Below are 26,319 nucleotides of genomic sequence, written 5' to 3'. Positions count from 1 at the left end.
CAGGAGGGCCAATGAAAAGGTGGAGGAAATGAGCCAAGCAGAGGAGGAGTTCAACATTGAGAAGGGCAGGCTTGTTCACCAGCAGCGCATCAAGATCCAGGAATACTATGACAAGAGGCTCAAACAGGTCAACCTGCAGAAGAAAATGTAAGTACATATCATTCTTGTGGTCTCTCATGACAGGATAGATTGTAGTTGCTGTTTCAACCATCTCTGTGTATGGGGTTGTGTAACCCTTAAGGCTTTAAGCAATGTCTAAAAAATCTGATGAAAATTTTGTATAGGTATTTGTTCTTGACAAGCCTGACCCTTGACATGAGGTCTGATGCCTATGAGGAAATGGAAGTGAAAGAGTTTTAAGATAATTAGTTAATGCACAGATAACAGTAGTAGTACTGTTATCTGTGGTTAATGTTTTCCTGAGGATGATGTAGCATTATAACTTTACCCATTCTAAACAAGTTTCCTGAACCATACCTGGGTGTCTGGGTGATGGGTCTTAATCAACTTTGACAGCGCCATGATGTTCTCGACTACACGTATATAAACTGAAATGTCATAGTCAAAATTCCTCCCTCAAGCTGCTAGGGTGAAGGTTAAATGCCTCTCTAGATTCATGTAGATGATAAATTGACAGAATTGTAAAGTTTGGGGGCTGGGGCATCACCGTATCCCATCAACACTGCACGGTGAGCGGACTGTACGATACAATTGAACCGTCTCTATCGCCGATGTGTTGCACAGCCTCGTCATTATGGTCGATATCTTGTCAGTGAATGAATTATGGGTGGCAACCCTGCCCAGTGCCCACCCCGTGGCACCGAGAAATGACTTTTATGCCGTTTCTATGTCTACAGATTTATGACCGTTTTTCGGGAAATCGAGCATGCCCTCATAGATTGATTAGTTCCTGAGATATAACCGGAAATGTAAAAGTGCAAAACCTACCGCTTAATCTCGCGAGAGCCGTACTTGATTCAAACTCATGTCAACTGATAACATTTAGAGTCAGGTCAACTTCTGACAAATTTAATATCGAAGGAGAATATCTATGAACATGTTGTCTTTATTTTAGTTTTTTTTTCGTGCCCTCACCGAGCCAGTGTTGGGCCGAATAGAGCCCGTGTGACCGTACTTTTCTCTGCTCCCCGCAGCCAGAACTCGAACCTGCAGAACCAGGCGCGCCTGAAGGTGCTGAAGGCGCGCGAGGACCACGTGTACGGCGTGGTGGAGGAGGCGCGACGCCGGCTCGGCCAGATCACCAGCGATCCGCAGCGCTACGGGCCCGTGCTGCAGGCACTCATCGTCCAGGGACTCTTCCAGGTGGGCATAGGCGCTGTTGGAAGGCTGGTACAGGGGTTGTTTCTGATAGTTCAAATGTCAAATGACTTCCACGAAGGATGGTCTAGGAACCATGATGATCCAGGGGTCTGCTGAAGAGAGGGCTTTTGTATCTGTGGGTCGGACTTTTGATAATTATGAAATGGAATAAACAAATATCAACAGTTGATTTTGCAGTCATGGTATCACGTTACATTCGTCATTTCGAAATGGATGTTGAATGCTGGTGCACCTTACTAGGATGCGCCTGCGCTTTCATTCATAATTCAAAGATAGGATTCGACGCTTGTGCCGAACTTCCTAGGGGGATAATTTTTGAGACTCCTGTGCACTTCCTTGGGATTGATGAATTCAAATGCATGGTCGGACGTGGTCCGGTGTTATCCATTTGTGATACTTTTTTACTTTCTGTAAATGTATTTTTTCTCAATTCCAAGAGGTATTTGTTATTACTTCCATTTGACATTTTCATAACCGCGTATCGTCGTTTTTATCTACATCGAATGGAATGCTTCACTAAAATTCGCGTAGTGTCTCACGTCATTTAACAATAAAGAGCGACCACCGTTCTTTGTTCACCACACGGCAGTATTTGACTCTGTGTGCTGCTCGCTGGTATCCGTATACCGTACCCAGCTGAGTCTGAGCCCGGCCTGTCTTTCCGCAGCTGCTGGAGCCGGTGGTGACGGTGCGCTGCCGCCAAGCGGACCTCTCTCTGGTCCAGAGCATCCTGGACAGCGCCGTCCGCCAGTACAAGGAGGCCACCAAGGGCATGAACGTCCAGATCAAGATCGACGACACCTTCCTGCCGGCCAACGTGTGAGTAGACGGCGCCCCGTGTCGAGGGAGTGCCGTGTTAGCGAAGGCTACTGGCGCCGTGGTAGGCCTGGTGTCCGGTACCGTGCGAGGGAAGGCGACTGGTGCCGTGGTAGGGCTGGTGTCCGGTGCCGTATTAGGAGCCGGGCGTTCGGTGACAGGTGCGGTTGTAATGTCAGTTTTTAAGTGTTGTTTAACGGCAGATTAGGTACCTTATTTAAATGACAACCACTCGGTGTTGTTTAAATGTAGTGACTGTCACCGATTCGACGTGTGGTGTTGCCTGCACCCTTACCGATTGTAGCGTTTTTATTTAGGTATTATTTTTCTAATCGATTTGTCAAATATGCTACCCTTCCATCATCGGCGTGCACTAACGCTCCCGCTTCTACTCTCGTCGGGCAGGTGCGGCGGTGTCGAGATGCACACTAAGGGTAACCGGATCAAGATCGTCAACACGCTCGAGTCGCGACTGGACCTGCTGGCCGGCCAGATGCTGCCCGAGATCAGGACGTCGCTCTTCGGCCGCAACATGAACCGCAAGTTCGACGACTAGACGCTGACTGTGTGGCGGAGAGTGAGGAGAGTGCCGGAGGACGGCTGGTACGTGACTGCCCGCTGACTGGGATGGTGGTAGTTGTCAGTTAAATTTTACTTGAGCGGTGTTCCGTGGGTGGATGAAAATAGGCATTGGCAATTGCATCGATTAAATGATTCGTGTTATCTATGGCCAATGTGTTGATAATTTGAGGGGGCCGCAGTTTTGTTGTTGCTGGGAGTTACAGTCATATTTAATTACATCGGTTTTTATTGGCACAAAATTCAGTCACTTCCCTTAGCTGTCAAGTGGATCAAATGTTACAATGTGCATGATGTCTTATCGCCTATCTTGCTGATTGGTGCATATCTGGTCCGGTTTCAGCTGGCCACGAGTCGCGCAAACACCGATGTTCCCGTTCAGCGGCGTACTCGAGGGCCGTTTTATCACCCCGCCCTCCACGGGGCGCCCACTCTGGGCCAGTGGCGCCCTCTGCTCGGCGCTCGGAGCACGACTGCGCGTGTGTCTGTGTATGTGTTCGTCTGGCAGTTTAGAGCGTTGTGACGGCGGCGCGGACCGAGCTATCGCCGTGCCCTCGAGATCATTCCAAGCCGATGATGATGTGTTGATTGTCAGGGGAGCGGCGCGCTAGAGTATGCACGAGAAGGCCATAGAGTCGCGCCGCGAGCGGTGAAGCAATCCAATATATGTATAAATAATGTGTATGTATACTAGGCAGAATATACAACGTATCCGAATCTTCGTCTCTATTCGTTTGAGATTCGATTATGATGGTTTTGGCGACGAGGGCATAGATGTGAGCGGTGGTGAGCTCTTAAGGACTTCTAATATCTATTTATGTGCGATGGACTGAAACGCGTGAAAGCTGCATTCAGCGTCGTGAAATTGCGCCATGGACACTTTGGACAGGCCATAATGCGTGCAGCTGCACGATCGTTTCTTATTGCGGGCTCGGGCCGCAATAAGAAACGAGGGCTCGGGCCAACGCGGCCTTTTCAGATCCGGAGGGATGATAGGAGTTAGGGGGAGACGTCGTAATCGTCTGGGTGGTCACACAGGTGACTCGTCGTCGGGGCTGGGCCCATCCAGTGGGCAGGCCAGCCAGCCCCGCAAACGGTCACCTCATCGCGCGTAGTCCTGCTCCTGGGGAGCTGCCCACATCGGACTTGAAGGTGACCGGGAAATAATTTGACCATTAAGGGAAATAATTTGACTGTCCTGAGCCCTGAGGATTGAAAATGACTCAACGGAGCCAGGACGCGAGCGATCCCTGGTTGCCCTTGATTAGCTTCCCCCCGCACTCTCACGGTGAAGGCCGGTCTCGCCCGTTGACTGAGTGCCGCCATTCACGAAGTCCGGGCGGTACAACTTCGAGCAAAGAATCACGCCCTGCCGCAGGGAGCTCCACTTCGGATGGTGGTGATCAGCGGGCCCCTGCCTCCCCACCCACCTCCCCAGACCGGAAGTTCTGAGGGTGGCCAGGCCTGGGTATCCCTCCCCATCGAGTCGATCCCCCTCTTCGCGAGCGTCCGTCCACCATATCAATATCCGCGCCGTTCGCTGGTCTGCTTATCCAGTACCTCCGCCAAGTTAGGAAGAGACCCGCGGCCTTCTGCAATTACTGCGGGAACGATGTGCGCTACAGCCCGATTGAGACTCTTGCGGGAAGTAGTGGGTAGCCCGGCACATACTATTGAGGTGTCCGTAACGACAAATGAATGACAAGCATGTGGAGCTGAGGCCGGTGGCAGGACCTTTCAGTCGCTTCTCACGCCTGTGACTCTGACCTGGTGAGGGGCAGCTTGTCAACTGAGAGGTGAGTCAACAACAGCTCTTAGTTTGCATTATGCATGCAGAAATCGTAGAACATAACAGGGATAAACGTGGCACCGAGGCGAACATACTTGATATCAAGCTACAGAGAACGCGTTTTATAGTTCTCGCACTCTCGCAATTCCCTTCAATAGCCAGGAGGATCTCTTGAAGCCTCAAATAAATCCTTCGTATTGCAGTGCTACCATATTTATTGGAAGCCATCTATCGTCATACGTGCGTCGAAAACGCCGCTTTCTTCAGTGGGTGTCAGTGGGTGTGTCGGCGAATGTCAGAGGCGGATCGTTTTTTACGCTATTTTTGAAGATACTGTATTTTTCAGCGTGGGAAAGGACTGAAAAGGTAAGTTTATTCTTTTGTGAACTTATCTTGCTCCATGTTTAAGGCCTCACGGAATTACTTAGTCGCGTAGAAGTCGTGAACCATCACGCCGGTCGCCCCTCCCACCCTTGAAGTCGAGAGCGGCGTCCCCGCCCTGTACCTTTTATGCTTTGCTTAATGATACATTTTTTAACTTCAAATAAATTATTAATTTAACTGTGATCTCGCTGGGCTAGCCCCTAGTAGTCCCATTGGCTTTCTGCTCACTTGTTGTTGAAATAGGACGCATAGCCTTGCGACCCAAGCGTCCAAAACTGGATGCTTGGTTCTGCTCACTTATTATGAACATTGTTCTTAATTTTAGAATTGATTATTTCTTATTTAAAAATCAATGCTAGACAATCAGGAGGATAATTACTTACATACTTGTTATAATTTATACAAGAAATTTAATTTCATCTAATGACTGTATAATTTATTAAAGAAATTTAATTACTGTTGGTACGTCGACAATTTTGGCATCAGTAGTGAGCCTGGCCTGCCTTGGAAATTAACGAATTTTTCCTTAGGTGTTAGTGTTACTGTAAAATGGGGTGTTAAGGGATAGTTTTGAGGTGTTTTGCTATATAACTCAAGAAGGGTTGGGGATAGAAGCATCAACTAGTCAGCATTTTATGTGGAATTGGGTGCTTTACATGCCCGCTACATTTAAGTTTTAAAAATATGTGCATGCGTATTATTTTTTATTATTTTTCATCACTGTCCCTTAGCACCCCAATGTGGGGTGTTAAGGGACACATATGTTATTCCAAGAAATAGTCATCAAATGCCCACAATTGGGGTGTGGAAGGGCACACAATTTATTTATTGAAATGTTTTGCATATTCTGTCACAAAACAAGTCAGGTTCATTAACCACTAGTGGCCTTTTTAGCCAATTACATATAATGCAGTTCACGCTTCTGGAAAATGTGCTAATTATAAGGTAAACAGAACCAAAAAGTACCCTTCTGTCATCAACAAGTCATTTAGTACCCATGTCATTTAGCCGGTCCCGTAGCTCAGTTGGTTAGAGCGTTGGACTCCGCGTGGTGAGAGCACGCGTTCCCGGTAATGACAGTCCGGGTTCGAAGCGCGACGGGCGCTCGACATTTATGGGCCTCCTGACAGGTATGGCTGCGGTTGGTGGCAGGCCGTAGCCAGGTGAAGTCAGCGAGGGGACCGGCCGTGCGCGGCTTTGTGCGCACGTTAAACTTTGGACTCTAAATTCTGCCATAGAATCAGAATTGCGCGATCGGTGGGTAGAGGGCAGGGTCATCGCAACAAGCTTCGCTTATCGGTGGCTCTGTCCTTGTGAATCCTTCCCATCAAAAGGTTCGGACTAAATTTATAAAAAAAACCCATTTTGAAGCTAGTCACTTGTCATTATGTTGCCCTCTTTGTTTTGGCCTTTTTATGATGACATCACATTTACCTACATCAGTCTTCATTGACCCATCATTGTAAAAGAGAGCATTAAGGGAGTTTTGAGGTGTTTTGTTTTATAACTTAAGATGTGTTAGAGATGAAAGCATGAACTTGCCAGCATTTTATGTGGAATTTGGTGTTATCCATGCCTACTGAAAGAAAAGTTTATGAAATTATATTTAGATATTATTTTTTTATTTTTTTCTTCCCTGTCCTTTAGCACCCCACTGCACCTCAAAATATGCATGTGTCCGAAAAAGAGGAGGATGATGATGAATGAATGGGTGGATTTGTATAAATTTTTCAGGAAACATGTGCAATACATGTGACAATGCACCTATGCATTCATTTTACCTGTACTCCTACTAGTTTATGTGGTACACACAGAGTTTTGGAGATGTCTCAATTTTGTGAAAATGTAACATGATTTTCAAAACCATTTTTGAACCAAATCACTTGCATGAAAAACCATGTCATTTTGTCCTATAGTCAAGAACAAAACAGTGTCAACTACCACACTCAAGTTTTTATTTAACCTTCTCAAATTAGGAACTTAACATGACTCAAAGTTTTTCCCACGCAACTGTCCCTTATCACCCCACTGTCCCTTAACACCCCATTTTACGGTAATTGAGAAATGCATTTATTCAGTCAAAACACAATATTGCCTCTCATTTTGACAACAATGAACTACCTTCTTTGATGCAATTGCAGTAGTATTTTTGTGATTGCTCAATTTTGATCATTGTTTTTCTTTTTAAACATTAACCATTAACCAGTAGTAGTGGCAGAACACCTTCAATTAAGGGGGGCAGTGGGCACTGCCGACTTTTAGTCCCTTTCTTCCATGCAACGCCCATAGGGCTAATGTTAAAATGCCAAAATCAAAAGGGGGCACGGTGCCCTCCCCGTTCCGCCGCCAATGCCATTAACCAGACAAAAGAAAATCAAATCTAGTGTTACCCCAAGCCAGAGGCTGCTACAGAGTCTGTCTTCAAAAACAAATAAGTTTTGGATAATACAAAATAACGTAAATGCTAAGATAGGTATTGAATGTTAGCTTTTTTGTGACATGGTCTTGAATATGATGGCTGTGGCTGTGTGAATGTGTGGCTGTTTTACCTTCAGTGGATAACAGAACAAGACACAAATGCAGATCTACCTATGTAAATCAATTGCAAGCAAATGTATGGTTATTATTGAGCTGGTGATGAGCATTTGATCATACTATAGTCTAGCAAACCTAACAAAGATCTAAGAAGTTTGCCAGACTATTGTTCTTGCCCTTACCCATACCATGTTTCAATAACTGACAAAATGAAGTGTAACTCTTTGTATCCTCTGTGTGAGCTGCTAGATTTAATAAGGTAGGAGATGCCTTTGCCCATTTTATGTGTGCGTCTGTTTACCATTACTTGGTTAAAGCTATTTTTTGGAAGGTTTGTGGGAATTAGACAATACAAAAAGTCCTGGCAGGAATGATATTGCATTTTCTACTGTTTTGGTGTATGCTCATCAAATCAACCTAATGAGTAAAAACACAATTATACTTTTAATTGTGCCATTTTGCCCATTACAATCAGGTAACCAGCTAAGTACAGTAACCACTACCATTAAAACTATAATTGTCCTGTGGGCAATTGAATATGCAATGAGCATCTTAGCTTGAATCATGTGTCAAACACAAATGCATCTCTAGCCTATTTCACCAAAGTTGTCTCACCTCAAACCATGATATATTCACAAAGTACCATGCATTCTACCAGATAAGCTATGAAATCAAACTAGAAGTCCAAAAGAAGGGATAAGTCTAAGAAGGCTGAAGTACCTAAAGGCAGTTATCTGTAAGCCTCTGTCATCTAGAAAGCAGCTGACATACAGATTAGCAAACAGTTGCACACTAATAAGTCACATTATTTATTAGGTTGATGTGAGATAACCCGCGAATTTTGAGTTAGTTGGTAACAGTGGCCAGTGCACAGTGGCTTGTGTGTGGGTAATCAGTATTCAACACATTTCATGCCCAAATGTATGCACAAGTCCTAGTGTAGATGCTATGACTTATTTGTGCCAACAAAAAGGACAGAAGTTACCATAGGGGGGGGGGGGGGGGGGGTTCTTACTGTTGAGTGTCTTGTCCACTAAGCTCTTAAAAAACCTTTGGCCCACACTCCACAGGACGTTTCATAAGAAGAATTCAAAGCATTCCAATAAAGTTGTGAGAAATTGTGAACTCCACGCACTTTGCCGATAATTGACACCAACAAACATGTGTCATCGCGGCCGCGACATTTTAGTACCAAACAGAGGTGTTGTCGTTATCACGCACAGTTATAACACATATTTTTTTTCGGTATTATATGATGGTCCTTTTCCAAACCGTGACGTCACAAGGAGGGCTGCTTTTGTTCTTGCGCTATTTGGTATTTCTGCTGAATGGTATGTCAGTCACGCTCACTCGGGCTGTAGTGTATGCGTGACACTGTAAAACAATATTCCTTTTTTCTCGCCTGGACGATGCGATGGTATTCGTTTTCAGTTTCCCAGGGACACGCCAGTAGTGGCCATTTCTACAAGTGTTATGCACACGATCCTGGACTACCCAGGCTGCCGTTGACGTTTGATGGGCTGTGGGATAGCCTCACATCTGGCTGAATGACTGGATGTGCGTTGGAACCGTTGGACCACCTGTTCAAGTGAAGTGGGTGCTTCAGCTGTGGCCTCTGCGGGCCCGCTTCCTGTCTGGCGCCCGGCCAGACACGGTGTTTTAGCGTCCCGCCTCCCCCCGGAGCACGCGTGGCTTCCGGCTGTCCGTCGTTCGGTCGCCGCCGTCCGTCAATGCGGTGGCTTTAAAGCCCCGGGGCCTGGCGTTATCACTGCGAACGGGCCCCGGCCGGAGTTTTTGCCGTGGACGCGGCGGACCGGCTCCGTCCGGTGGCTTACGGTAGCGCCCGTGTGCCTGTCCCGGAGTCGGGGGCTGATGCGTCTATCTGTACGGAGTTGGTGCGTCTACTGCGGCCGGAGAGAGCAGACAATGTACGGACATGATGGGCGACGGGCGCAGTCCGCCGGCGGCCGGCGCCGGCCGGTGCCGCCCCCTTCATGTCCCGTCCGGCGCCGCCCGCCCGGCGTCGGCTCTATCGACCGGCCGACGCGGACAGCCTCTGACAGGGCGCCGGCCGCCGCGCTGCCAGAGGCTGTACACAGCTGCCGACGGCGGCGGCGAGGGCGTAGCCGCGCGCCGCCATCGGACCGGTGGCGCTCGAGCCGACCGACGCGCCGTTCGTGTCGAGCCGGGTCGCGCGGCTCTGCTGCCGCCGCTGAATCAGCGCCAGAAATAGCGCCGCTGCCGGCAGAGGGGCGGCCCGTGAGCTGGAGTCGGCAGCCGTGAGTGGGAGCGAGACAGCGGCGGAGTGAGGCGAGTGGCAGTGAGAGACGGCGGCGGTGTGTGCGAGCCGACCGATCCGACCGAACCAGAGCCACAGGAGGATCCCTGCCAGGTAAACGAGTCGCCGCGAACCCAGACTTGCTGCTGGCTGTAACGAAAGCGTTCTCATCGTGATGGTGGGTGCCTTTTTATCAACTGTACCCAGCGGCAGTTTTCACTGTCCAGTCGGCTATTGTCATTATTTTGCTTTTCCCTTTTTTAGTGGCGTTCCGTCTGCCCCACCCTGTTCAGTTCATGGCCATTGACACCGGTGACCTGGGCTCGGGTCAGGCTATCCTCGTCAGTCAGTGGGCTGGGTCACAGACCACAGTCCCCGCGCCTGCGCTCCCGTCCCGTGGCTCCGCGGTGTCGGCTCGTCCGGATCGGGCTGGCCCGGGTCAGGCCACCGCTCAGCCGACGCCAGACCTGTCTGAATAATTCACGAGTGCTGTGTTGCCGACTCGCCGTGCTGCGGCCGCAGTTTGGGTGTCAAGCGGCCTTAGCTGGCACTGTTGGCAGGGCAGAGATGTGGAGGACAAATGCTAAGAGAGGTTTTCTGAGAGCAGTGTGACTATTGGAAAGGTCTGAGGTGACTATTGGACTATAGCACTATTGGTGACTATTGGTGACTATAGCAGTGTGACTATTGGAAAGGCCTGGAGATCCCGATGAGAACGGGATCTCCAGGCCAAGTGGCCTTTTCCCTCCCGATCACTGTGAAGGTGAAGGTAAGGTAAGGTCTGCTTTGATAAGTGGCAGAATAGGAGCGTTTCGCTCTGATGGCTTGCGACTGAATCGGAGATGTTCCACCAAGAGAGGTGTGGCTGACATGAGTCACGCACGGCCTGGTTGTTGTAAGTGAAGGTGTGACTGCGGCTGTGTGTCAGCCATTTAAATGGACGGACACTCGGGAGCGGCCCGGATCGGTAGGGTGCGGGTGGGGAGCGGCGCGGCCGGCGGCGGTGAATGACCCCTAGCCCGTGCCGCGCTGCCGACCGCGCCGGAGAGCGGGCGTGTGAAACACCTGTGGAACTGGGCCGACACGGCAGCACACTGCTCCGTCCGCACACAGCGCCCGGCCCCGGGGACAGTCGGAGAGTCGTGTCACCGTCTGACGCCCCGGCCCCGGGGACAGTCGGAGAGCCGTGTCACCGTCTGACGCCCCGCCCGCGACGCTGCCCACGGACCGACTGCACCGGCCTTGTCGGGTCATTTACCCTCATTGGGGATGACGTGAGCGCACGAGGGTGCCGCCGGGCTCACTTCCTGTGTATGTCACACAAGACGGAGCAGAATGGGGTGGGCACTTGTGCAGGCATTGTGGTATAGGTTGTGAGCGGTATGCGCTTCAATCTTCATCCTCGCGGCCGCGGCTGGGTCGGTATGTGCGCCCTGTTTGCAGGTCGCTCCTGATACAGCCTAACCGGCCGATAGCGATGCTTGCCCTAGCGGTCGGCGAACAGCGGCATAGCTGCTGTTGGATAACCGTCGTGCCGGCAGCCTGCCTGTCTGGTTGATACCACGACGCTGGCCGAGGACCCTGTCTCGTGGGAGCGCGATCGGCCGGCCGGCGGGGTGGCGGACAGCTGGCGGTAATTGTCCCACGGCCAGCCGTGTAATTGGTTCATCCGTGGACGGCGCCCTGGCGGGTACCCTCAGAACAACAGCAGACTGACTGAGCAGACCGCCCCTAAGGCCCTCACCGCCGCCGGGTCCCATCGTGGCAGAACTGGGTCCGGCCCTCAGGAGATGAATCTGAAACTGAACATTTGAGCAACGGAGGAACTGCGCGACAGACTTACCCGACTGATGTATCAAATTAATTACTTGGTTGTTTTCTTCTTACAACGCCTATTCCTCTTGGACATGAAACCAATTTGGCAAGCCAAGCTCCATTTGTGGTACCGCCCACTTTGACTCTCGGATTCCGCCTGCCCTTGTGAGCTTCTCTGCCTTGTGCCCCATGGGACGAACCGAATGGCTAAGTGCACCCGTATCGCCCTCAGCGGTGCAGCCGGGGGCGCTACGGAAATACATTTAAAGTTGGAAATGCGTTTTAGAGTGTTTTCATTTCCTTGAAACATTTTTTAATGCATTTTCGTCGGCTTTGATGTTTTCAGAATCCTTTTGTTCGGCCTATTGTTTGTTTGGCATTGAGTCGATGTCCAACCGATCAAAACACGCTTCTCGCCGGGTTCTCAGGTTCCCGGGTCGGGTCGGTGTCCGATCGGCCGGCACCCGGTCTCGACTGGCGGCCGGCGCGGCGACTGCACTTCAATAGGAGTATGACTCACCACTGTCCGGCCCGGCCCGCTGTAGGGCTGTGCCCAGCGGCCGGGCAGACGGTGCCGGTGCTTGATCGATAGTCCTCTAACCCTCGGCCAGTCTCCGCCGTCCTCGACTGTCGGTCTCTGCCGGCGGTGGCACCTCGTGTGTCTCGCCCGATCGGCGTCCTCGGCGGTCGGTAATGTCGGACCGACACCCGCCCACGGCCCCGCCCACCGACCATCGTCCGCCGTCCGTCCTCCGTCGTCCTCCGCCGGCCGTCGGCCTCAGTCGCTGTCGACGCAGACAGTTGGGCCGTCGGTGGGGGGAGTCTGTTGCCGAGTAGCGTGCCGCCGGCGCCGCAAAGGACGGGGTTTCACGGGCCGGCAGGACCGCTCGGTCGATAGGCTGCCGGTTGGACACACAGGGCCAATGTCTGGCCCTCCCTCCGCTGCCGACTTACCGCAGAGCCTCGCCTCTCTGTATCCTCTGACTGACGGAACACAGTGCGGTATGAGGAGTGGGTACTGGGTATCGCCGGCAGTGGCCGGGTGGGTCGATTGTGTTGCTAGAGAGGTGACTCAGGCTGTGGCGGGCTCTGCCAGGTCAGCAGCAGGTGAAGAGAGAGAGAGAGAGAGAGAGAGAGAGAGAGAGAGAGAGAGAGAGAGAGATCATTGTATTAACAGACTCGAAGTCCAATAACATGGTTGGCTCGTACATGAGCAAGGATCACACGTCACTGAGATGACAGCTGACGGTCCCACATCCTTTTGTAGGGGGAATATGTATACAAATCACTACCGACAAATTGAGCAATTATACAGTTTTCCGACTTTTCGATGCGTTTAATAAAGCCATAGGCCGACTTCCTGAACATGATGTCAATATTGTCAATGCCTTCGCAGGCGTACATCGCTGATGCACTGGAAAACTTATCATACCCACAAAAATAGTCGGGTGACGAAGAGGTGACGGACTGGGAGATAACGAATAGGGCGGGTGTCGGCGGGCGGGGTGACATAGATGGTCTGGTGCCAGGAGGCCCGGCGACGCTCTGTTGTCAGGCGCACAGTCAGCAAGGGTTGGGCTAGTTGAAAGATGTTATTTCCCCTGTGTGGTGTTATGTCATGGATCAGCCGTGTATGCCAATCGGCCGCAACTTTATGACACCCTCCAGGGAAATTTCGAAGCTTCTTTCCATTGACCTGGCACATTCCTGGGGCGTTCCTCGTCGAAGACCAGTTCAGTATGGGAATTCTCGAAGCCCAAACATCATCATTAGTATCTAGCACACTCACTTTCAGTGAGTTTTCTGAGAACACGTTCGCTTTCACGCGTCGGATCTGATCTCACGATACTATCTGAGTCTCGGGTACGTGTTACGGCTACTCCTGAACTTGATAACATCAGTAGCGCTATACGTCAAGCGTTTTTTGCATACGTTCTGCCATTTATCGGTGTTGTAAAGGAAAAGGTGCACTATCATCGCGGATTACCTGGCTACTTATGGCGGCCAACACTCCCACTGATCTTACTATCGCTGCCAGGCGTTAACAACCTTAAAGCTAGCGGTGTTCGCATTTAATTTGAAGGGAAACGTCGCCATCGGGCGTACGTGATATCTTGTGATCAGATGCTTTTTAGTATTCGCGATGTGGGCTGTGATCTTTGGGTCGCTTTTGTGTACGACCCCTGACTGCCGCAGCGCCGTTAGAGTGCATGCAAATCATTCGCCCGCACGATCCCGATTGTCTGATCTCCTGAACAGGCTGCATTCGTACAGATCTACCACCATCACTCGGTGCTCATCCATCTGCCTCTGACCGCTGCACTGGCCACATTGGCCAATAACGCCGCTGCACCGTACCCACCACCCATTGCCGACCGTGTGGTGTGACGCCAGCCGCCCACTGGTCGTCACGGCACACCGACCTCAGACCGCGCCGCGTCCCTCCAGTCATGCCGGGGCGTCGGGCGTCGGGCGGCGGGCTGGAGGCGGCCACTTCACGGTCCATCAGCGCCGCCGCCGCCGCTGCCGCCGCTCGGTCTGTCTTGTGTCTACCGTCCGCCGCCCCCGCCCCCGCCCCCGCCCCCGCCCGGCGGCCATGGCGGTTCGTCCGTCAGCCGAGCCGTGGCCGAGCCCAGCGCGCCCGCGCCCGGGATGGGTGATGTCATCACTCCGCGGCGGGAGGGGGCGGGGATGGAGGAGGCTGGAGGCTCACAGCTCGTGTGGCCGCTGTGAGCTGAAGGCGGGGGGTCGGTGGCGACTGGGCCGGTGCAGCTCTACGCTGTGCAGCCGGCTTATTGGCGAGGATGAGTGGTGTGAGAAGGACAGGAAATGTGTGCTCTGCTCGCTGCCACCGGCTGAGCGAGCGGTTTTAGATGGGCTGACGCCAGTTTGCGGCGGCTGCGATCCGTGCTTCAGGGGATCTGGTGGATAGAGGACTATTCTCTCAGAGTCGCTGTATCCTGCCATTGTCTCCTCTGGCGTGTCTGCTCATTGTGTCAGTCTGGTCCATGATTGTGTTACATATGGTCCATGATTGTGCTACAAATAGTGTTCGAACACTGATAAATTGGAAAATGTCTACCTATTGGTGTGATCATTTTATTTATTTATTTATTTTTTTTTTTGGTCAGGCCGCAGCCTCATCTTCCCGTGTTGAGACAGGATTTCCACGAACTCATGAGGGCCACGGCAGCTAAACACTTGGCTTCCATGATGTTCACGGACCCGTCCGACTCTGTCCAGTGCCGCTCCCGGCGACAGTCTCGGCGTCTCGTTCCCTGGACAGTCTGTCCGCCCACCTCTCTCCCTGGCGTCCCCGTCGACGTGTCTGGACGACTGCCGAGCGGCTGTCTGGCAGCTCCTGGCCGAGCTGGCGGCCCGCGGCGGGCCCTCTCAGTCCGCTCACCTCTTCACTGACCCGACCCGAGCCGAGCCGAGCGAGCCGAGTCGGCCTGGCCTGCAGCCAGAGGTGCGGTCCGCGCCCTGCCGCGTGCGCAATACCGGGGGCGAGCCGCCGCGTGCATCGGCAAGCCAGCCGGTCTGACTCGACATGCATCGCATTCTGTGGTGGCATTAGTCGTCAGCTGTGATTCATCCGACGTGTGATGGCTCTGAGACTCGCCATATTGGGGCGGGTTATTGCAGCTAGTTTCAGCTGATGGAGGCTGAACCGGCTTTGCTGTGCCCTGGGGCGGTGGTGACGAGCCGGGCAGTGGGTCTGGGGCCGTGCAGGCCCCGTACCGGCGGGGGTGGACCTGTGGGCAGTACCGGCTGGCGGACAGGTGATACTGGCGGGTTGACACGGCGGCTCCAGCGGTGGTCAGCCGGCCGGCCGGCCGCTCCCCTGGCTGGGAGAACTGGAGCGTTACAACCCCTCGGTACGGGAGAGGGAGGGAGGGGAGGGGGAGCGTGGTACCGGTCCGGGGGACGCTCCGCAGGTGAGCCTGTCCGTGCGCCTCAGCACCCGCAACTACTCTATACTCACATAGATCCGTTAGTGCTGTGGCAAATCAGGGAAGCTCAGTGGTGTTTACTGTTCCTTTGTCTGTGTGGTCACTGGTCATTCTTTGCAAAAGTCTTGTTATCCTGGGTTCTGTTCTATCCTTCATTTAGAAAATGACGCCGAGTCGCGGACAGCGGCCCCGTCGTGTCAGTCCTGCGCACGCCGCCCGTTTGTCCTGGAGCGTCCCCCTGCGGCCACAGGCGCTCGACCAGCCTGCCACGCCCAGCCGTCCGGCCGGCCGCCGTCCGGTCAGCGCTGACTCCGTTTATACAAACGGCGCTGAACAAACATGGGCAGAGCGCTGACCGAGGGCCGGAGAGAGAGACAGGGAGCACGTCTGCCGCCCAGGGAGAGCGGGGAGGGGGCCGACAGAGGGCAGGGGTCACTGGCCACCCGCCGCGGTCCGGGCGCCGCAGGCCGAGTGTGTATTCGAATTGATGATCACTTCCGCTGGGTGACACGACTCGGTGTAACGCTGATCGTTTTGAAATAGCTTGCAGCTCGGCAAATTGCGCCATAAGTAGTCATGGTCAAGCGGCTCAGACTAGTACGCCTTAGAGATGAGTTTTTGTTTTAATAAATGTAAAGTTCTCTGTTACTCTGATAAAAATAGTCTCAGGTTACATGTTCACCGCTTCTCTGCCGCCGGAATAGGCAAGCGTCGTTCCACCTGATCGGCTGCATTATGGATGTTCAGCCGGGCACCGAATAGTTTAGCATAATGGCGAAATTGATTTAGATGGACGCATCTTGGTGCTAGCTGCTGAATTATTGATGCCAAAATACTCCAGGGATAGGTAATGGAGTTTTTTTCTGTCTTGCCTGGACCGCACACCGCCCGCCGGCGCCAAGTGGTAATTTATGGCTCAGCAAGTTGCCGGAACGATCCTCATCAATATTGCAGGCTGAAAGGAAGTGTAAGAAACGGAATTGAGAACCAGGAGTGAACCGTCGTCTTTCGTGTTACGGGCCGGTTCCCCACCGAAAATAGAATCTGATTAGGCTGTTGTCCTCTCGTGAAAGGATGCTGCCTTGGGTGGTCGATTTTCTCTAATGAAATGGCGGCGCCCGGGGGTATTGTTGTCGACCTTGTTAAAGGTCAACAACGCTACGGACTGCCGTCGCCCCTGAAAATAGTGTGGTGTCTTATCACAGACGGGCACGCGAGCGTGGTCAACTTTGAACTACGTCAACTTCCGAGCCGGTGTAATTGTTGTGGCGATGTTTTATGGCGTCTCCTGACGTGTAAAGCGTCGTAGCCTCTGGTTGGCGTATCTCCAGCTCCCGGGGTCTGGATCAGTGCGTCTGGACCTAGTCCTTTCCCTGGACCAAGCCGCCCAAACTGCGTGCCCAAACCCTGAGTGGAGCTATCCAAGCGTTCTGTTTGAATCGTTCGCTGCGGCGAGTTGGCTGGCTGGGCCAAGGACGCGGCGTCGGCCGGGACCGACGGACGGCGGCGCCGCCGGGCTGCGTCGACGACCCGTCGGCGACTTCGATCGGAGCGGCCCGATCAGCTGCGGGCGGCGCCGGCTGGTCGGGCGGGGTCGGCCCGGGGCGGGGCCGACACCTCCGACTTCAGATAGTCGGCGGTCCGGCGGCGAGCAGCGACTCTGAGCATTGGCGGCTCATGGTTACTGGTATTCTCTTCGCTGAATGGCTGCATGAGGATTGAGGAGCTGAATAGCCGTGCGGCTCGGCTGATCGTCTCAACATTTCGTCGTGCCTGGCCACCTTTGTGAGGTAGTCTGCTCGCTATTGTGAATTGCAGACGGGGCGGACTGATAGGGCGGGGAGTAGCGCTGCAGCGCCGCCTTTCGATGCTCCGTGAGCGCAGTATCGACTGCACGGTGAGGTGGTGGTCGCTCGAGCTGGTTCCCCCTCTGGACATGCAGACAGCAGCGCTCGCCCACTCTGCATCTGAGCTGTCAGCGGCTGTCACAGCCGCCGCCGCTGGTGGTGGTGCTGGCGGCCCGCCTGGTGCGGCTTGGCGTCGGTAATGGAATGGGGTGTCGCCGCGGGCGGGGCCGGAAGTCGCCGGTGGCGGTGGCATCACGACAGCGTCGCGGCGGCCCGGCCACGCCCCGGCGCGGCGGCCAGATGGGTCGGTCACGCCCGGGGGAGACGGCCCTCCACGAACCGCCGCCGGTCGGTCTGCCGGTCAGTCTGTGTGTCCGCTGTGGCCCGAGCCGGGCCGGCGCGGACGTCGGATCGATGTCCAAGGCGAGGGTGGGGTTCAGCGGCCCAAATCGATCACTAATCGCGGCGTGTGCTGCAACGGTGTGAGTAGGCCCCTCGTGTTGTGGCTGTCCTTTGTCCAGCAGCCGGACTGGTGTCGCCGACTTCCCTTCCTGTGACGGAGCGGCATCGAATGGCTGCCGGCGGTCGGCGGTCTGCGGCCGCCATCAATCCTGTTACGTGCGGCGCTAATCCTCGGCTGTCTGACGCCGCCGCCGGCAGACCCTGCTGTCTGCTGGTGTTGCCGGGTCGACCCCGTTACTCCGCCCCCTCCCCACATCCCTGTCTGCTTGTGTCAGGTGATCGGGAGGGCGGCACGTGCCTCCCGCCCCCTCTCAGAGAACACCTGATGTGGCCGCGAACCGGAGCTAGGCTGACTCACCTTATGATGAGCTGTTCACCAGACACAAACTGTCGGCCCGTGCGCTGTTCCCTGCCGCTTAGCACGCTTCGGTCATGGACGCATCTAGTTTAAGCAAGCTTATCGAGCATACCTTTACCTACTGGTCATTTAATTAGTGTGTATAACATGATAGGGTGGATGTTTATTTTCAAAAGGCCAGCGATCCAGGCAGAATTTTCTCAACACTGCTTATGTAAATGATTTCTCTGACGCGATATCTTTCTGCCGCCGGCAGCCCTTCGGTACATTTACAGGTATTGATTGTTATTCATGAACCTGCAATTTCTTTGATAGAGCTTACGGGAGTCTCTATGCGCTCCGTCGCTCGTATTAGGTATTGAAAGTAGTGCTGCCTCTTCACACACCGAACATTTTCACTAGTATTTGGCAGGGCTGCGGAGTCGGAGTCGGAGTCGGCCGGAGTCGACAGTTGTGACCGGAGTCGGAGTCGGAGTCGATTTTAGAAACCCGAGCCGGAGTCGGAGTCGGAGTCACCGAAAATCTGTCGACTCCGCAGCCCTGCTAGGTCTGCGGAGTCGGAGTCGGGAGTTGGAGTCGGTCGGAGTCGACAATTCTGCCCGGAGTCGGAGTCGGAGCTGGTTTTTGAAAGCCGGAGTCGGAGTCGGAGTCGGAGTCGCCGAAAATCCATCGACTCCGCAGCCCTGGTATTTGGGCTGTTGGGCTTGATGTCTAGGTATCCAGAAAAATGTCTTCCAAAATGTGTCCCAATCATGTGATCTCCTTAAAATCTACGAACTTTATATGACCGGTCAGTGAAAAAGAAAAAGAACAACTGGTTGGTACTCAGTGAAAAGGGCGCTGTGCAATATGCACGTTCTCGACCGCCCCACCTCGGCAGTCGGCTCATCCCCCAGCCATGACCGGGGACAAATGGAGGACGCGTGTTGCTCGGACACCTGGTTGGCACAGGTGCGACTGCGGCGCGGCGGCGGGGAGCGGACTGAAGACCATGGGTCGCCGGGCGGGGAGCGACTGACGACCCTGGGTCGCCGAGCAGAGCCGTGTGGGGCGAGTCGGCCGGGCTGCCGGCAGCTAGGGCAGCTCTCAAACGGCTTGAAGTCGGGACGAGACAGCCATAAAGTTGCTTTAATTGTGAAAATCGTGAACTTTTTGCAAGATACTGCATTTAGGTATTTATCAATTACCAGGCAGCTTGTTATTGATGACACTTAACTTTTGGTTGACTTGCCTACTGAAGCACTCCACATTCCCTGATTTGTAGCGTTTTGTGACAAGCTACACTGTATTATCGGTCGAACTACGTCTTGTGTTTCGTTTTCAGGTGTAATTTTCCGGTCAGTTTGTCGTCTCGTTCTGTAATATGTGTCCGATGGGCGTGATTTCCATACAGTTAGCCTTCGGTGGCCGATCTGCGGTGTCCGGACCTTCACAATGACGGCGGCCGTATCTGGGACAATGGGACGCTCGTTTGATCGATGGCACTGTGTCGACATTACACGTCGGTCTTTTGTTGTTCCGTCCCCACTTATGGGTCCTTGTGTCACAGTCCTTAGTTATGAGTATTCGCTTACAATGTTCTTTTTTGCCCTAGCGTCGTTGTCATTACAACTTGCTCAGCGTGAAAAATTAAAAATGATATCAACCGAAATGCAAAATAGGCCTTATATCCTGTACTGTTTGCTTTTTTCACGGGGCGAACACATCGTAAAGTCACAAACCGAAAACTCTGCTGACTTTCTTGCAGGCTATAAGGATGTTACAATCGCACTCGCCACCACCAGCCTATTGCAGACCGAACTTCGGTTCGTCCTTGGATCCCCTGCATCACCGTCACTCGATCCATACAGTTACAGCGCACCAGACGCTGGTCTCCCCACTCTGATGCCACCTATCTTTGTCTGCACCAGCTGTGCCTGGCGGCTGCATGTGCGTCCTGGCTGCAGCGGCCAACCTGTTACTTCGCCGGTCGCCCCTGCATCGCCCTCGCCTCCCCGTCGCCCCCATGTCGTGAAGTATCAATGCAAACACTTTCTGCACAGTGCACACAGTTGACGATCCATGGTTCATGGATGGGAGACCCGCCGGTCGCCGCCTGGGTGCTGTGACAGGAATGTTGTGCCTTGCAGTTGAGCAGTGTCCAGTGGGGCTGCTGGATGTTGTCAGTTGGCTCCAACCGATCCACATTCTACGCACGGATTATCAGTGTCTTCTGATCTTCCGAAACTTGTACTCCATGGGTGTGATGTTGGATCAGTAGGGGAGGCGGGGGGGGGGGGGTATGATAGGAATTAGAGTGAGGGCATACAGCACAAACAACAGGTGTCCTTTCGGCGCTGAACAGATGCGCAGGTGTCGCTTTGGGCAAGTAAATGCAAAGTGGGGATGGCTTACCTCGCAGCAGATCTGTTGGACTATATTAGGCGCCGACTCCGAATGTGGAGGGCTGGTAGGTAACTCAGGTGTTCTGCCCCGTTTTGTGGTGACTCATCTACAGGGACTCGAAGCGAAACAACGCCACTTGCCTGATGTTTTCGAAATGATTATTGGGGTCCAACATAAACTTGTCTTATTCGGCTCCCGTTCCATTACGGTAATGTTCTTCCTTTGTCAGTGTGACTGCCGAAACATTCAGCCTTGAGAGAGTGTTGCCTCACCCAGTCTCCTCCCGTCTCCTCCTCCCGTCTCCGTCTGCTGTTCTGCCATTTCCTCCTGTCTCTCCCTACTGGTCTGCTGTGTATACCCGTCAGTCTGCGTCTCTCTGCCTTAGTGTTGTCTCTTCTTTCGTCGTCATCCCACGCTGTCTGGCGTCTGCCCATCTCTCTATGGTGTGTGGACAAATGACTCGACATGGTCGCGATGTGTGGACATTGTGATGCTTTCTCTCGGTGGTCTGGGTGTCGTGCAAGGCTGAGATGTGTGGAGGGAGACCTTGGTACGGACCAAACCACACTAGTCGCCGACGCATGGTGTCTGCGGCCGGTGAATGTTGTGGCCGGAGAGTGGACGTTGCAACCAGCATGGTCCGGTAACACTGCAGTGCGGTGATCCGCCGCGCCGCGCTCGTTTGTGGCTGCGGTCAGTTGAGCTGTGTGCTATTGTGGGCTGTGTTACCGGTGTGGGACAAACCTGTCATCTAATTATAGGTCAGAAATATTGAACTGACACGCTGATGCGGGTATAACATGCGAAGGAAGGCACGATTTTGAACTACTATTGCTGTGTTTATTTGAAAGCAATGGTATTCTAAGTTTTGTTTCTGAACTCCCTTGAAATTAGACGAATCAAATAAGAATCGGGTACGATTGGACATTGGTTGTTTGCAATTATTACAAGGCAACGAGAAATGGATCGACGCTCCAAACATTTTCTGCGACGTCATTTTATGACAGTCCTGGGTTACTCTGCCACATGATTACCTGCCAGGGTTATTTCTGGACTCTTTGCGTCAGTCAGCCGTCGTGTCCAGATGCGACGGACTGAGACTGACCAGTGTCACGGGACAGACCGCTGACGTCTGAGCCGTCCTGGCATGCACCTCCCTGTCCTGATGCCTCACATCTTTGTTAGTCGTGAGTCGGCCTGTGTCATTCATACCGGACTCGACCGACCCATGCATGCCCAACTGACGCGTTTTCTCACGAAGTTTTTCACGGTACGCAACGGTAATAAAAAGCCCTCAGTGCCAATCATCGTCATTATCATCAGCCCTGCAGCGCCCTGGTGCAACAAGTCTGGGGTCGTTATGTTGTTACACCCTGCACCCAAACAACGGACCCTTATGTGAGAATGGCGTGTCGACCTCACCAGGCATCATGGCTAGTTAGACCTACCCGGAGAGGAGAGCAGTCGAGTTTTCCTGCTCCGCCCTCCTCCCATCATCTACCCCGACCTGCTGTGCAGTGCCCTTCTCTGCTCAGTTTTCCCTGTATTGCCATATAGTTCCCTATCCTAACGTGCCGCATCTTTTACAATAACCGGCCCTGACTGTTCTTTCCTGCTCTACATACTATGCTCTGCTCTGCCCTGACACTGTAGATCTCGCCGTGCGCTGACCGGCCGTAACTGTTCTGTCCTGCTCTACTCTGCTCTGCTGTGCCCTCAAATGCGACCGTCGCCGCTGACCGCCCCGTTCCGTCCCTCCGTTCCAGAGCGGGCGCTGAGGCGGAGCTGAGGTCGGCTCGGTCGGTGCTGACCCTCTCGTCCCTCCGTTACAGGGCGGGCGCTGAGGCGGAGCTGAGGTCGGCTCGGTCGGCCACGCCGTCACCATGACGACCGACATCGGCGTGCCGCGATGGGACCCCGTCACCAACCAGGACATGGGCGACGATATGGAGTACGACGGAGGAAACTCATCGTCGCGGCTCTTCGAGAGGTCGCGCATCAAGGCCCTTGCAGGTGAGCCGCGCTCATTCCCGCGCACGGCGCTGTTCTGGCTGGGCATGTCGCTCGGCTGTTCAATGGAGGGTTGATGTGCAGACGGAGACTAGCTAAATGAGGTCAGATGGAGGCAGCTCCCCGAACCAGCCGCCCGCTCGGTGAAGGGCTGACGATGTGGCCGAATTTGGCGGTGATGTCAGTCGGCTCGCCGTGCCAGCGCGGTGTCTGCGAGCCGCTGTTTTGTGCTGAGTTATGGACTCAGGGCCGCGCTGTGGACAGCGTGTTCACATAAGGAGCGCTGGCGTGGGGCTCATGTCCGACTACAGCCAGCGACACGGCAGTTTTCGTTGTGCGGTCCCATCGTACGGTCGTTGTCTCACGGCCACGAGAATGGCTGCAGTCACGCGAGCGGGCGTCTCGTTAGACAGGGCACGTCAAACCCTCCGCTATTCAGCGTTCGGTAGAGGAGCTCTTAGCGCGTCGGAATGGGGTACGGGTCGCACCGGAAGGGGTTAAGGGCCGGGTGTGACGGCCGGCGAGCGACCCGGCGGTCCGGGCGCCCGGCCAGCCGGCCGATTTCCGACGAGCCGTCCGCCGCTTTGGCCAGCGGCGGTGTGTCAGCAGTCTGGGTCGCCGTCTGGAACCGGGAGCCGCTGACCGCCCGGACCGGCCCGGCCCGGCGCCTGGTGGTGGTGGGTGGGTGGGCTGGTGCGCGCGGGTTAGGAGGAAGGGTGGGTGGCTGACGGGCGACTGGCTGACTGGGTAGTTGGCTGGGTAGGCGCGTGGCCGGGTGGTTTGCTGGCTGGGTGACGGCGGCAAAATGAAAGGATGGCCATTGGTTAGGTGACTGTGTGGGTCATTGGGTTGTCTGGATGCCATTGTTGGTGTCGAAAATCAATCTAGCAAGGGCCTTGCGAGGTAAGAGGGTGAAGCAAGGCTTAGCTGCTTTAGTGTTGTCTGTTCGAGCTGTGACGCTAAACTGCTCGACGAAGCCATGGCGGTTGGGGTGTGGCTTGGTTTGTTGGCGGGTTATCAGGACAGGAGTTGGCACCAGCTGTGGTCTCCGTCTATGTCTGTTTTCCGCTGGTTACCGAGCTGGCCGGAGTGAGCGGTCAGGACTGACTGTCCCTCCGGTAAGGGTCGTCCCCAGCTGTGCAGTCGTCCCCAGCTGGCCGGCTGGCAGTGGGGCGTTTTGGCTGGCTGGTTGGCCACCGTCGGCCCGGCCCTGGCCACCGCTGGCGATCGAAGCTGCCAGACCGGGCCGCGGCTCGCGCTACTGTAAACACCGCATCGGCGGCGGCGGGGGCGGCGGGGGCGGCGGCGGGGGCGGCGGCGGGGGCGGGGGCGGTGCGGCGGCTCCCACCCGACCCCGATCGGCCGGCCGGCTCTGTCCCGGTGGCGACAGTAGACTCGGTTTACACAGCTCCGGGCTGATTCATTCCACCGCCCCGGTATCAGCAGGTGCCCTATCGGGCCGCACGGTGGGCCGATAGCGGTGGATGTAAAAGGCTGTCGGGCCGGCCGACTGAAGAGGCCGTGCAGCGCAGTTTGCGGTGACGCACTGCAACAATGCAGGTGCATTGCGAGCAGACGAGGAGGCTCCTTCTCAAACTTCACCAGCTGTGCTTGCCAGCAGCAATGACTCCTACCAACCGGACCGTCCATTCCATGATCGATGGAACGAAGTCGTCCTTCTAATTCTTATTTACGTGAGACACCCCCGGATCTGTGTCTTACCTCCGAAGCTAGGCAGCTGGCATGGCTAATATTACTTTGGTATAGTGGTTCACTCCCCCCCTCTTAGCGCTGTTGCATGGCTCGATCGAGCTGGTGACTGGATCCTGTTTGTTCTCGATGTAAACAAATGACTAAGGAGTGGGGAATGTCGTGCCATTTTTCTGCCCTGGCGTCCGGATGAGCCCCCACCCCTCCCCCTCAGGCAATAACATCGCGCTTGTCCTCTTAGGCCCGGCGCGAAACTGGGAAATAAAACGGCGCAATTGCTCCCGTTGGTTTTACGGCAGTGTCTGCTCTGCTATAAAAGCTCGCCGCACAGCTATCGTTAAAGGGAAAAGAGCGGCAGAACACCCGGACCGGTGTTTGCCCACAATCTACCCCCTCTACGATCCGTGTCGCAAGTCGAGCGATACGACCGTCTGGCGCTATCCCGTGAACGGCTTCGCTCTCTCACGGCTCGGGTAAAGGTTATCCGGCAGCGCTCGATAGCGCTGTTTGCCGAGACTATCAGTTACGGGGCCGGCCGGCGGCAGCTGCACCAACAGCGGTCCGAACTCGGAGCGTCTCGAGTTCCCCCGTCCAGGCACTATCAGTCTCACCCTCCGGTCAACACTCCATTTAAGTTTCGCTGTCCCTAATTCGCTCTTGCCAATCTCATGTCCACCGCGATCAATACCATGCCTTTCATCTCGACTGTGTCTGCATTCCTTGGGCTCCGTTTCTGGCTCGATTCCCCCATATCCCCGTTTCCCCTACCATCGCCGGCGTCGCGCGTCTGCCCCTCGCCCATATTGCAGTGTGTCGACCGTGTTCTGCGTACCGCCTGGCTCCGCAGCCACCTCTCTCTCGGCACTTGTGTCGTAGCCCCGGGACGATATTGTCGCCGGCCTGACGTCAGCCGGTAATGGAATGATGCTCGGACTGAGTCCCGGTGATTGAGACGCCGGGCGCCTCGTGTCGGTTGGAGGGAGGGGTAGGCGGGGGAGGGGTGGGGTGGGGGGGGGGGGGTCGCGGAGAGGCGTGACGTCACCGTCCGGAGGTGCTGACGGCTGCTGGAGACTGGTCACGTTGCTTGGCGGTGACTCGCCGTGGGCGTGGGCGGCCACAAACAGTGGGCCTGATAGGCCGCCGCCGTGTCGAACTATGTCATTGCCTCAGGGGGTGGAATGGGGGGGGGGGGGGAGGAGTTGGACGACTCAATGTTTTAACGGTATAACTCAATGTTGAGTCGTTGACGCATTGCAACCCAGTTTGAGCTCGGGACCAAAGCCTGATTCACGAGCGGCGAGAGTCTGTACATTTGGCTGATATGTGAACAGCGAATATGTTTCAATACCACCACCATTAGCTGCGCTAACACCGGTCGGACTCGGGACGCCTCTGGGGCCCCCCTATCATGGTTTTGAACTAATTTCTCTTACCCTTGATTTTGACGACTGGAGCCTTACACCAGCTCTAAGACAAACGGCATCATCGCTATCCAACCGCGCACACATATGGAACCTAACGGGCTAACGGCGTCTGTATTTCTCCACGATATGACGCTGCGCGGCGGTGGGGCGGTGGCTGGTTATTGGACCGTGTCTCGGCGGGAGGTTTATGGTCGGCGCTGAACCCCGGCTGATCTGTGGGGCCGACCGACCGACCTATCGGCTGCCTGTTGTGATCCTATCCTATCGGCTGCCTGTTGTGGTCCCATCCTATCGTCTGTCTGCGTCAATGTGGTTGCATCGCCTGGCCGTGATCTTGTCCGTGGGTTCGTGATCACGGTATCGATACTGTGAGATAGTTCAATTGCGGGTGGCCGGCTACTATGCTTGAAGGAAAGTGCGTGAGGAGGGTGATGAGGGGGCTGTGACTTAGGAAGGGGCGGAGTAAGAACTGAAAGCTATAGCTGATGCGTTCTAGATGTTCTGTTGAATAAGACGAAACATGGAGATTGGAGGCATTAGTTTCAGAGTACACGGATGAGACACAGCTGGGCTGTACGAAATTCGCCAGCTCTCCACTGTGAGCCCTGGGAACCGCCATAACCCAGCGGCCAC

At 54.4% G+C, this 26,319-nt stretch overlaps 2 protein-coding genes across 6 annotated transcripts in view; both read left to right on the top strand.

The window, feature by feature from the left end:
- The first annotated feature begins 6 nt into the window (after window positions 1-6).
- Window positions 7-3,453, top strand: LOC122372658 (V-type proton ATPase subunit E-like). Its single transcript, XM_043350155.1, has 5 exons — window positions 7-147; window positions 1,155-1,323; window positions 2,009-2,160; window positions 2,563-2,760; window positions 3,080-3,453. Exons 1-4 carry the CDS (start codon window positions 29-31, stop codon window positions 2,711-2,713), a joined length of 591 nt encoding a protein of 196 aa, XP_043206090.1. The 5' UTR covers window positions 7-28; the 3' UTR covers window positions 2,714-2,760; window positions 3,080-3,453.
- A 1,328-nt stretch (window positions 3,454-4,781) lies between these two features.
- Window positions 4,782-26,319, top strand: part of LOC122372659 (spectrin beta chain-like) — a 54,414-nt gene continuing 32,876 nt past the window's right edge. For 4 of the 5 annotated variants that reach the window (XM_043350161.1, XM_043350158.1, XM_043350160.1 and 1 more), the window contains exons 1-2: window positions 9,587-9,836; window positions 22,375-22,555. In XM_043350161.1, coding sequence (XP_043206096.1) covers window positions 22,426-22,555 — 130 coding nt within the window. In that variant the 5' untranslated portion in view covers window positions 9,587-9,836; window positions 22,375-22,425. Of the gene's footprint in view, window positions 4,892-9,586; window positions 9,837-22,374; window positions 22,556-26,319 lie in introns of those variants that run through there. The other variant, XM_043350157.1, reaches the window with a different exon arrangement.

This window comes from Amphibalanus amphitrite, unplaced genomic scaffold (genome assembly GCF_019059575.1).
Source record: "Amphibalanus amphitrite isolate SeventyFive unplaced genomic scaffold, NRLGWU_Aamphi_draft 001383F_arrow, whole genome shotgun sequence".
NCBI classification, from domain to species: domain Eukaryota; kingdom Metazoa; phylum Arthropoda; class Thecostraca; order Balanomorpha; family Balanidae; genus Amphibalanus; species Amphibalanus amphitrite.
This window is presented reverse-complemented; position numbering and strand designations above follow the sequence as displayed.